This window comes from Ahaetulla prasina, chromosome 6, assembly GCF_028640845.1.
Source record: "Ahaetulla prasina isolate Xishuangbanna chromosome 6, ASM2864084v1, whole genome shotgun sequence".
Lineage (NCBI taxonomy): Eukaryota > Metazoa > Chordata > Lepidosauria > Squamata > Colubridae > Ahaetulla > Ahaetulla prasina.
The window spans coordinates 78882230-78895399 of record NC_080544.1 but is presented as its reverse complement, the minus strand read 5'-3'; the positions used below and the strand labels follow the sequence as shown (position 1 = coordinate 78895399).

Sequence of the window (13170 nt, the reverse complement as noted above, 5' to 3'; positions counted from 1 at the left end):
TTTGCTTTACAATAGAAAAATACATTTTTGTTTAAACATTTATCTCATTTGCTCAAAATGTGTCCATGACTCACCTCATTTAGATTTTTTGCCCATCTTCCAAAATGTATAAATAATCTGTCTTTATTGTTCAGGGTCCCCATTTCTTGCAAAGCAGGCACCCAGTGATCATTGAATAAAGTTTGTTGTTCTTTCTTTGGTAAAAATTCCAAAACTACACTTAAGAAGATTAAATTCTTTGGGGAAAATATAATTCTGGGAGTTGAAGTCCACATATCTTCAAGTTCCCAAAGCTGAGAAATACTGAATGGACCTAGAGAAGGGCCCCATTAGGTACACATAGGAGAAGGTGTTCTTTAAGATCACCAAGTCCTAGATCGCAGAGAGCTTTCTAAAACCAGCACTTTAAATTACGTCCAAATATAAACCAGCAGCATATGTTTGTATTGGGCAGTCTGATATAAGTGTGTTCCTCCGGGTTTAGAACAACTTGGAGATACTGGTGATGGTTTTCCCTCTGTGAATTAGGCTGGCAACTAGCTTTCCTCAGAGTGGAAAAGTTTTGAATTTTGATCCTTATGGCAGGGGTATATGTGAGCTTGTATAGCTTTAGATTTTGTAATAGCTATTGGCCAGTAATAGGCATATAAATCCTTCAAACATCTTCCTCTAGTATGAAGGATACCTACGCTTGAAGAATCCCAATAAAGATAAAACTGATTGTAGTGCCTCCTGCTTAATACAAGTCGTATTAAAAATCTGATCCCTTTTTCTTGTGTCTGATCCCTTTTTCTTTTGGTGAGCAGCTCCCAATTCCTGAATTTGAGGAGTTACAAAATTGTTTAAAGTTTATCTGGTCTGAAGTTGTACCTTCAAAGGAGTGCTTGATAAATAGTCCTCAATTTATTATCAGGTGATTAACAACTGTTTGAAATTATAAGAGAACAATACTTTACAGTTCATAAAGCACTTCTAGCCATTGTAAGATGTTTGGCCACCATACCGATGGTCATATATTTTGGGTTCCTGGCAATTGGCTTGCGTTTATGACTTGTTCAAAAATAGACTTGATATTTCTTTTATTGATTTTTAATTTAGTATTCTATTAAAAATGTGTTTTCACTCATACACAAACATACACACTGCAAGTAATACAATATACATACCATTTATTTAATGCTATTATTAAACATGTTTTAATTGATTTTATTCTAAACTGCAAATCCTAAGTTTGATTTTTATAATATTTTTTGTTTTTTTATAAAATGTACAAGTTGCAATACAGAAGAAACGTTTCTACAGAAAAATCTCCGAAATGGAATTTGTAAGTTCAACAGCACAAGTAAATTTTAACTATCAGTATAACGAATTTAAAAAAAAACATTTTAATTCCCAATATTTAATTAGTTGATTAGCAGTACAATCCTGCATCTAATATATAATAGTAATAGTAATAGTAATCCTAATAGTAATAGAGGCATATAAGCACAGCTAAGAGAATACACCAAAATTCCTTTTCTATATCAAAATATCTTCACTTTGTCACATCCCTGATTGCTTCATAAAGATAACCAACATATTGCTGTACTCTCTAGATTCTTTTTTCTGAGAAATTGAAATATAAAACAGGGTACAATTTACAAATGTTACTACTCTGGAGCCATTATAAATGTCTTCTTTCATGACCATGCTAATGGAAGTTGAGATTGGAACAGAGTATTTTTTCTCTCTTCAGAGCAAATTTTACTGATTCTACCCACACCAGCCTCATCAGTGCTTAAAGTTTATTTACAGTTTGTACCATCTCTCTGTGAAGTTGTTTTCCAACAAGCAGTCTAAAGAACAGGTACTCACATACCAATTAACTATAATTTACACCAGTAAGCTAATAAAAAGAAGCTGCTTTGGTAAGGGAACATTTTCTTTTCAATACCTAATTCATAGTTGAAATACAAGATTTGTTTCAGCTTTAAACATTGTCTGTAGAGTCCTTGGTGCCATTCAATTGTTTGCTTGTAGACATTTCTTTACCTGACTAGGTAACATCAGCAATGGTAGTGAGTGTGAACTTTGTTCTCTTTTATATATAGTAGCTTGCTTTGCCACTGGTTTGTTGGTGTGAATCCCTGCTCATCTGGATATCAGCTACTGGAAGAATGTTTTCTGGTCTTTTTGTTTCCTTAGCTTTTTTATTATTTATTTATTTATTTATTGTTTCAATTTCTATACCGCCCTTCTCCCAAAGGACTCAGGGCGGTTTACAGCCAAAGTAAAGACAGTTAGTACAATTATCTTTTTTGAATGGTGTATAAATGGGGTTTATCTCTGATAGCTGATTTATCTGACTACCAAGCTGACAGCAATTTTCTAGTGTTTTTGAATTTAGCTTCATCTGGGATACCCCACTTCCAAGTTGCAACTATAGCTGAGTCTGTCCATGTATTGTGAGATTAAGAAGTTTCATTATGTCTTCTGATTGTTAGGTTGGTGTTCATAAGATCTGTTCTGTTTTTCTCTCCTATATAGTGGTGGTTATGGTCCTTACACTATATGTTGTAGACTCACATTTTTTGGGCTACTGGGTCTTTTTATTTACTTAAGATGTTTTCGAGGTCTTTAGTTGGTCAACATGCTGTGATGATGCTATGTGGTTGTTATATAGAGCAACATTTCTCAACCTTCGCAGCTTGGATATGTGTGGCCTTCAATTCCCTAGCCAGCATGGCTAGTTGGAGAAATCTGGGAATTGAAGTCCACACATCTTCAAGTTACCAAGGTTGAGAAACACAGTTATAGAGTATTAGTTTTTTCTGAAATACTTTTAACGTGTGGTAGAGTTATTTTCATAGCTTGTATGTTCCTTTTTCTGATGTTTTGGTTGCTGCAGTGTTTTTACTCTTCTGAATAATGTTCTTACACAGCAACTAGTATGAGAGGTTAGGTTATTATTTTAGTAATGGAGCACTTGGTTAGTGTGGACTGTTTTTTTATATTATTTCCTCTGCTGATAAGGATATCCAGGAACTACACTTCCACCAACACTGACAGGATATATATAGACACTGTATATAAACAGTGAGCAAAGTCCACACTTAATAGTGCTAATGATGTTACCTATTCAGGTAATGAAACATCTACAAAGAACCAAAGACAAGAGGACCAAAGACTCCACAATTCAATCCTGAGCTACATATATTCTCTTTTATTGAAAGGATTGTCTCTTTATTTTATAACCATAGCAAGAGACATTTACTAGCAACAATTAAAATTAAAACAATCAAAAGTTTTGACTTCATAGTATTTCCTAAAATAGCACTTTACAGTTTTGGGAATATTTGCACTGAAAAAAATCATATACAGGTTAAAAAAGCTGCTGAACATAGTAATGTTAATTACAATTATTGCATGATGTTAGCAGAGTTAGCTCGCATACGGATGTAATACACATTTCAAGTGATAACTAAAAAAGAAATCATTTTAAATAATCTATCTTTACTTTTCCACATTTATATATATAAACTATCTGCTTTATATTAGTCTGTAAACAATGAGGCATTCAATGCGTTTATCATGGCAGAAAAAGAAAATAAACTGTTCTTTATTTTATTTTGTTTAATCCTCTTCCCATTAAACATGCGAACACTGTCATGACCATTTTTGGCTTCACTTCTACCAAGTCATCTGGTAAGGCATATATACAAGCACCAATTTTCCGAGCAATAGAAATAGCATACCTTGGAAAGAAAAAGAGGAAAAAATATTCATTTAGCATTATTTGCATTGGAAGTATGCTAACTTTTATATAGTATATTAACTTTTATATAGTAACTTTTATCTTTGCTAATGGGACAATAATTTTTCTTCATTCTTTTCTCCAGTCATAATCTCTTGCAATCTACATGCTATATCCCATTCCAGATATTTCCCCAGGACTGTCAGGACTAACTTTTCAAAAGAGCTAGAACAATATAGCTGTATTTTTTAAAAAATATGATTTGTAACAAAAGTTGACTACAGTGCATTATTTCTACCAAACTACAAGTAATTTACAGTCATGCATTAATATTTAAAACTGTTTTTGTCTGTTTTCTTTTCAACAGTTATGCAGTATCTAAAACATTGTGTAAAATATTATTAAATATAAATTTCCCAAAACTTTGCACAGTTTAAAATACAATAGAGAAATAACAAACATCATATGCTGTAAAAATATGTATTCCTGCAGAAGTTTACTAGAAAGTCTAGAAAGGGTATCAATATTTAGCATTGAATTCCAGCTGGTCCTTTTTATCTGACTTGATTGTAACAGAGATTTTGACTATTTTAGTAAAATTTAAAATCGTTTTTTTGTTATTTAGTTGCCTTGTGTGCTATTGGCAGAAATGTGACATATAAACCATATAGTTAAATAATGTAGTAAAATCCAAACCAATTCAGAATGAAGTAGAAAAAATGTGTGGGGGAGATATACAATAATTCCTAACATTAAAAAAACCCTTAAAATGAACACTTTGTTGTTTTAAAAAGGATAGTAAGACCATACTGATTTCTCACGACAGGGAATATCAAGAAATTTTCCAGTGCACTGCTCAGACAATCCATAGATGGGTATTCACTTTGTTCTTATTGGTTGAGATTGAGTGGAAACTTTTTTTCTTTTCCCTTGACCACACCTCCTGCCTTGATCTTCAGTCTTTTCACTCAGTCTTATTAATGAGACTTGAGTTGGTTCTCTCTGGCTTTAGTGTGCCAGATTGTTGGACTGTTGATTGTGAAATTTTTATTTTTATTTTAAAAGTTCAATTTATTTACAGGATGAGCTGTGCAACGTGGGATTCCTTTGAAGGCTTGAAGTGCCTGTTCAGCTGCTTGTGGTGTGCTCTGCGTGCCTGGGGCTCCAGGTCGCCAGCAGCCCCTAAGACTTTGTTTTAAAGCAGCATTCTGAAGTTGTTTCCCGGCTGGGCACCTTCGATGACAGATCGTGCCGCTGGTGAAAGAGCTGGTTACCCGGCTTGCCAATAAAACTGCCACCACCACCGCAGTTCTCCTTGTCGGGGCGGCTTCGGAGACCCTGTCCAGAGAACTGGAGCATACTCCAGGAAACAGGAGAAGGCTTTGTGGCACTTAGAAAGTGGTTGCCGTTTTTGCGCCATTTTCAGACTGTCAGTGCAGGCTGTGGTGGCGCTGAGGAGCAGCTTTCTACTCGCGTCCGCCATTTTTTTTTGACAGTTTAGGCCGCGGCGGCGATTTACGAGGCTTTAAACCTCACACCTGACAGCTGACTGCCTTCTTGCTCTGGGACTATTATTTAAACAGCTGAGCCAGCTTGCGAAGAGGTGCCATCGGGGAGCTTAGTTCTCTACAGCACCGTTTCTCCTGCTCCTGTTGGGCCTGGGTCAGTGCTGGAAGAATGCCTGGATTTCATCGTCACCATCTTGTGGCAAGGACAGGTTTGCCCGATCGTACCAGGCTAATGTCAAGGTTCCAGAAAAACCTCTAATTTGTCTTGCCTCCTATCCAGCCTTACATAGGCTGCTTTCTGAGACTGAGAATTTGGATGGCGAAAGTTGCAGTTTTCAGGATTGTCAATTTAAACTGCTTAAATTGGACTGTCTGATCTCCTCTCCAGCCTTACATAGGCCGCCTTCTGGGGCTAAGAATTTGGGTGGCGAAAGTGCAGTTTCAAGATTTTAGTTTAAACTGCTTAAATTGGACTGTCTAATCTCAATCTCCACCTCATTGATAGCTGTCATAAGACAATACTATCATGGCAGATTCTGCTCTCTCATCAGACATAGAACAGGAGGTTAGTCCACCCAAAGCCCACAAACCTAAGGCCCACAAATCTAAACATTCTTGGGATGCATTCGGGAGGGCGAACTTTTACAATATGTGGACCTCAAGGAGGCTTATTTATATGTGCCCCTACATCCAGCACATTGCAAGTACCTTCGCTTTGTGTATCTCAACTGTCCCGTACAGAGCCATGCCGTTTGGCCTTTCATTGGCCCCACGGACCTTCACCAAGTTACTGGTGGCAGTGGCAGCAACGGTCCACATAGTTCCAGTCTGCATGGTCTGTTACCTGGGCAATATCTTAATTCTGTCGTCCTTTTCAGCACAAGCAGCACAGGACAGAATGACGGTAATTCACATGCTTCAGAGTCATGGGTTTACACTCAACATAGCAGAGTCACCTAGGGCCTACCACCTGCATTCTCCACTTATTTATTTATTTATTTATTTATTGTTTATATTTATATACCGCCCTATCTCCCAAAGGACTCAGGGCGGTTTACAGGCATTTAAAAGCAATAAATACAATTCTAAAAACAATTAAAAAACTTATTCAAAAGCCTAATAATTAAAAATATAAAAAATTAAAAACCAGGTTAAAACCCACAAACTAAAATCTAACTCAGTCCTGCGCAGTTAAATAGGTATGTTTTAAGCTCGCGGCGGAAGGTCCAAAGGTCCGGAAGCTGACGAAGTCCTGGGGGCAGTTCATTCCAGAGGGTGGGAGCCCCCACAGAGAAGGCCCTTCCCCTGGGCGTCGCCAGACGACATTGCCTCGCTGACGGCACCCTGAGGAGTCCCTCTCTGTGAGAGCGCACGGGTCGGTGAGAGGTATTCGTTAGCAGTAGGCGGTCCCGTAGATAACCCGGCCCTATGCCATGGAGCGCTTTAAAGGTGGGGCCGGTGATAGACTCGATCAAGGGCCAGTCTATCTGTCGCCCAGTCACCAGCTCAGTATCAAGGAGCTGGTGACACTAATCTTATCGCAAAGGACAACTCAATTGTTGCTTCTGTCCCAATTGCTTGGGAAAATGAATTCTTGCATTGCAATCGTGCCGTGGGCAAAGCATCATGCTCCCCCACTGCAATGGTTATTACTGCTATATCAAAAGCAAGGGTGAAGCAACTCCAGAATAAGAGTATCAGTTCCACCCTGGGTTCAGATATCTCTCCGCTGGTGGATGTCACCGGCACTCCAGAAGGGCTGTGTGTTCCAGGAACCCAGGTGCATCATGCTGATATTAGATGCGAGCCTCTATGGTTGGGGAATCCATCTACTATCTCAGGTGGTCCAGGACGAATGGTCCCCAACAGAAAAGAAACATAGTATCATCTGGTTAGAGTTGAGAGCCGTACGACTTGTCCTGAGGCACTTTCAAGCCGAGGTGTCAGGTTCTGATTTTGACTGACAATATGGCCATGAAGGCCCATATAAATTGGCAAGGGGGCACATGGTCCAAGACGCTAATGGACAAAGCAGAGTTTCTTCTGAGCTGGGCGGAGAAACACACTCTTTCATTGACAACATAACACATATCAGGCTCATCAAACCTCTGAACGAACTGGCTGAGCAAGACTCAACTCAATCCCTCCAAGTGGAAACTTCATCCTCAGCTTTTTCTGGAACTGCCTCAGAAGTTCGGCCAGCCAATTCTCGACCTATTTGCCCATCCTGAAAATTCACAGCTTCGGAGGTTTTTCTCAAGGTTTCCGACCCCAGGGGTGGAAGGAAGCAACACCCTTCGATGTACATGGCCTCAAGGCCTACTTTATGCATTTCCCCAATCCCTATCATTCCAAAGGTCTTACGGAAACTGTTAGCCGAAAAAGTAGAACTCCTTCTAGTAGCACCACAATGGCCACGCTGGTCCTGGTTCGCCGACCTAATAAACCTTTCAGTGTCCCGTCCCTGGAGGATTCCCCGGGACAGGATCTCTCTCAGCCAGGGGGTCGTTATGCATCCGGAGCCCAAGTGGCTCAAATTGACCATCTGGCACTTGCGAGGATCCTCCTAAGGAAAGATAATCTTTCAGGGAAGGTGATACAAACAATTCAGGCATTCAGGGGTGCTTCAACGAACCGGATCTATAATGCTTCGTGGCGATCATTTTGTCTGTGGTGCTCCAAACAACACATAGATCCAACTTCTGCTTCTATACCTGAAGTGCTGGATTTCTTACAAGCGGGTCTGGACAAAGGGTTGGCTCCAACTAAACTACGTAAGCAGGTTGCCGCCTTGTCAACTGTTCTTACATGCCATTCTCACTGGACTCTTTCTCTGCATCTGAGGATCCGCTGTTTTTTCCAAGGTGCTACCAATCTTCAACCACCAGTCGTACACCACTATCCAACGTGGGATCTTTAATTAGTTCTTCAAGTTCTTAACCGCTGGGATCCATCAGCCTCCGATTTCTAACTCTGAAGGTCGCTTTTCTCCTGGCAATTACATCAGCCAGAAGGATCTCTGAATTGGCAGCCTTGTCCATTCAAAAGGACCTCTGTATATTCCATTCAAACAGAGTTCTGATGCGGTTGGACCCCTCCTTTATGCCCAAGGTGAACTCTTGGTTTCATCGTGCCCAGGAGCTCATTCTCCCTGATTTTTATCCAGCTCCGACTCATCTGCTGGAAGAGAAATGGCATACCTTGGATATGAAGAGGACCCTCTGCAGATACATTAAGAGGACGGCTTCCTTTAGGCGAACAGAGGTTCTATTTGTATCATTTCACCCTTCATGTATGGGCAGGAAAGTTTTTTCATCAACGGTGGGACGGTGATGAGGCCCCTCCTCAAGAAGCCTTCCCTGGATCCAGCCATTTTAGCAAATTATCGTCTTGTCTCCAACCTTCGTTTTGTGGCGAAGGTTGTTGTTGTACCTGGATGAAACTGTCTATCTAGACCCGTTCCAGTCTGGCTTCCGGCCCGGTTACAGCATGGAGACGGCCTTGGTCGCGTTGGTAGATGATCTCTGGAGGGCTCGGGACAGAGGTTGTTCCTCTGTCCTAGTCCTATTAGATCTCTTAGCAGCTTTTGATATCATCAACCATGGTATCTTGCTGCGGCGGCTCGGGGGGCTGGGAGTGGGGGACACCGTTTATCGGTGGTTCTCCTCCTATCTCTCCGACTGGTCGCAGACAATGTTGGCAGGGGGGCAGAGGTTGACCCCGAGGCGCCTCTTATGTGGGGTGCCACAGGGGTCGGTCCTTTCGCCTCTTCTATATGAAGCCACTGGGTGAGATCATCCGTGGTTTTGGGGTGCGATGTCACCTGTACACTGATGACACCCAGCTGTACATTTCCACCCCAGACCACCCCAACAAGGCCGCTGAAGTGATGTCCCGGTGTCTGGAAGCCGTACAGGTCTGGATGGGGAGAAACAGGCTTCGGCTCAACCCCTCCAAGACCAAGTGGCTGTGGATGCTGGCTTCCCGGTACAGCTTACTCCATTGCTGACTGTTGGGGGCGAGTCGCTGGCCCCCACGGAGAGGGTTCACAATTTAGGCATCCTCCTGGATGCACGGCTGTCTCTAGATCGTTTGATGGCTGTCGCCAGGGGGGCTTTTTATCAGGTCCGCCTGATTCGCCAATTGCGTCCCTTTCTAGACCGTGTTTCCCTTTGCACAGTCACCCATGCCCTCGTTACATCCCGCCTGGACTACTGCAGTGCTCTCTACATGGGGCTCCCCTTAAAGAGCACCCGGAAGCTCCAACTGATCCAGAATGCAGCCGCGCGGGTGATAAAGGGAGCACCATGTGGCTCCCATGTGACACCTCTCCTGCGCGGCCTGCACTGGCTTCCGGTGGTCTTTCTGGTGCAATTCAAGGTGTTGGTTACCACCTTTAAAGTGCTCCATGTCTTAGGACCGGGCTATTTACGGGACCGCCTACTGCCACAAACAGTCTCCCATTGACCTGTGCGCTCCTACAGGGAGGGCCTCCTTGGGGTACCGTCAGTTAAAAAATGTTGACTGGCGGCCCCCAGGGGGAGGGCCTTCTCTGTGAGGGCTCCTGCCCTCTGGAATGAGCTGCCTCCGGGGCTTCGTCAACTCCCCGACTTCCGGACCTTCCGTTGTGAGGTGAAGACTCTTTTATTCCATCGAGCAGGACTAGCCTAAAAATGTAGTTTTAATGGGTTTTTAGTTTTATTGTTATTGTTAGTTTTTAGTATTTCGGCCATAAATTATATTCATTTAATAATGTTTTTAACTTGTATTATATTGTGTTTTTTAAACTGGCTGTTAGCCGCCCTGAGTCCTTCGGGAGAAGGGCGGTATACAAATTCGATTATAAATAAATAAAAAAATAAAAAAATAAAGGCTTGTATTTCTACTGCATAGAGAATCAAGGGCAAACCTCTGCCTGGTTGCATTTTTGCACATTCCACTCGCAGTGTGGCCACTACGGCTGCATGGGCTACTCGGGCATCCATAGCTGACATTTGCTGGGTGGCCACCTGGTTGTCCTTGACACTTTTCATAAGACATTACAAACTTGACAGTTATGCTTCTGCTGACGCATCTTTTGGGAGGAGGGTATTGCAAAGTGTACTCTCACACCAGGATCCGGGGATCAGTTCTGCTCCCTCCCAGAGTCCTTAACCTTGGGTATTTCCCATCTATGAATTGTCGAGCAGTGCACTGGAAAATGGACGTTGACTTTGCTGTCTCTTTGCTGTGCACTGCGATGACAATCACAGTGCCTGTATAGGCAGCCTTATTCTGGCTGGGGGTGGGTTTCTTCTGTGTTTTTTGTCTTTGCAGATTTCCCGTCTGATGACGCCTTCATGAAAAGACTGAAGATCAAGGGCAGAAGGAGTGGTCAATGCAAAAGAAAAAAAGTTTCCACTCAGTGTCAACCAATAAGAACAAAGTGAATACCCATCTATGGATTGTCATCGCAGTGCACAGAAAAGGGATCTTCAGTAAGTCAATGTCCATTCTCACTGAAATTGCCTTTGAAAATAGCCTGGAAGTTTGTTATACAAAATGACAATAAAAAGTACCAGACTCTACAATCCACTCTTCAGCTTATATTTGGGGTTGTATATTCCAGTAATAGCTACAGCTGACATATTAATTTAAGGGATTCAAAAAACTCCCTATCAGGCTACTATGATTCAGAAGTGTTCCCAATTACAGACATAGTATTTTAGAAAGAGTACAGCCACATTCATAACAGATATTTCCAAAACTATCTGACTAGTAACAAGTTTATGAATTTTGTTTTATTTGGATTAACTGTACATTTAACCATCATGGTATAAATTATTTCAGATCACAGACATTGATTCAGGAAAGCAATTCTGTTTTTCAATTGAATTTGGGAAAAAGGGAAATTAGAGCTTGGTGTAATTAACATACTAACCATAAGTAATAACCCTTAATAACCATAATGTAATTAACATACTAACTATAAGTAATAAACCTAGGTTACATCAATTTTTATATTTTAACTTTTGTGTTTTATATTTTAACTTTTATGTCATATAGCCGTGATGGTAAAGCTATGGCACACGAGCCGTCACCCCTGTTCAGCTCCATCGTGCATGGGCGCACGCCTCCCGCTGGCCAGCTGGTCTTCAGGTCTCTGTCATGCATGCATGGGGGCAGGGTGCATGTAGTGGGGGGCACGTGCACATGCGCGGGGTACATGCGGAGATCTGTATGCGCATGTGCTGGGTGGACGCATAGGGCGGTTGCATGTGCATAAACAGAGTGTGAGACAAGGGCGGAGACCCATGCACACATGCGCGGGGACGCATGCACAGGGCCACACGTGCATTGCATTTGGGGGGTTTGGGTCCACCAGCGTGCTTTGGGCACTCGGCCTGGTAAAGGTGAGCCATCACTGTCACATAGTATGCCTTATTTCAGTGATGGGGAACCTTTTCAGCACCGAGTGCCACAAAGGGAGCATGCGTGTGTACGTTCGTCTTCGCCGCAATCTGGAAGAGGAGCTGCCCAGGGCACATGTGTGTACCCAAAAATAAACCTCTGGTTTCTGGCATGCGCATGCGCACCAGCTAGCTAGTCTTCTGGTTTTGGTGCGAATGCACATGAAGCGGTCAGCTGGCAGATGCTCATGCTCATGCAGGAAAACGGAAGACCAGATCTTCCAGTTTCCAGCACTGCCACACGTACGAAGGCCAGCTTATCTTCACGCATGCATGAGCGCCAAAAACCCAGAAGGGAAATGGGCGACACCGTGTGTGCCAGGTGATAACAACATGTTATTGTTTAGTAGACTGAGATCAGTGTAGAACATCTTTAATATGATTCATTACAATTACAATGATGCTAATGTGGATGTGATTAATTCTGAAACTACCCATTAACTATTATTTGATTGCACCAAAGACAAATTCCTTGAATGTCCAATCACACTTGGCCAATTAAAAAAAAAATTTAAAAAAAATTATGTCAAAGTCTAATGTAATGCTGCATGTACCAGTATTCCATTGAGTGGGATTCTATTCTTTGCAAAAGTAAAAAATGTTGCATCAATGTGTCTTTTTCCACAAGTCTTTTTCAGAACTATTCATTGAAGAAGTAGGATGTTAGATGTTTCCCAGCTTTAATACATTTTGTTAGATGTATGAAATATTCCCAGCCTTGGGTTTAATTTGCTTGTGGACTTTAACCAGTTCTCTGTTGTACTTTAGTTTGACATGGCTATTTTTTGACTGGGACATATTGTACTGTCATGTTTTTAACTGTTTTATTATTAATATATTTTGTTAATATGTTTTAACATATATTAATACGTTGTAAGCAACCTAGATCCTTTTAGAGTCGGCAAACATAATAAATTTAATTACTATCACTACTATAACATCAATAATCATAACAGTTGAAAGATTTAGAATGATTTGTATATTTCTCCCATTTGAAACTTAACAAAGGCAGCTTTAGCCCATACTAAAACATTATTCTTTAAAATGCCATACTTCTTTAAACTATGACACTTTAAAGGCTTGTTAGTTATTTTTATTCCACCAGATAGTCTTCTGAAATACGCTGCAAGGACTTACTTAGCATTATTTAGCTTGTCTGCTGGTGTTAGATCTTCTCTCTTGACCATTTCTGAGCGGACTGCTTTTGGTGCAATAGCATCTATTAAATCTAATATTGGCAAACTAGTGCTTATAGATTGGTCCTGAAACAAAATACATTAAAGTATTGTTAGTTATAAATAATTATTTAGTCATCATAGCTTTCATCTTTAATTTGGTTTGTCATATCCTTTTCCCTTTAACCAGTTATTATCCATGATACATCATACAAAAGGTCCTCAACATGTTTCATTGGACCTCAAAGGTTTTATTTCCTGAACACTTTTAAGTGTATCTTATAGATTTTTGGCTCCTAATCACA

At 41.1% G+C, this 13170-nt stretch overlaps 1 protein-coding gene across 2 annotated transcripts in view; it reads right to left on the bottom strand.

Annotated features, from left to right (window-relative positions):
* Window positions 1-1152: 1152 nt before the first annotated feature.
* The window catches only part of PLS1 (plastin 1), a 74408-nt gene continuing 62390 nt past the window's right edge, over window positions 1153-13170 (bottom strand). For both annotated transcript variants that reach the window (XM_058188476.1, XM_058188475.1), the window contains 2 exons: window positions 12828-12952; window positions 1153-3734 (listed from right to left, as the gene is read on the bottom strand). In XM_058188476.1, coding sequence (XP_058044459.1) covers window positions 3599-3734; window positions 12828-12952 — 261 coding nt within the window. In that variant the 3' untranslated portion in view covers window positions 1153-3598. The remainder of the gene's footprint in view (window positions 3735-12827; window positions 12953-13170) is intronic.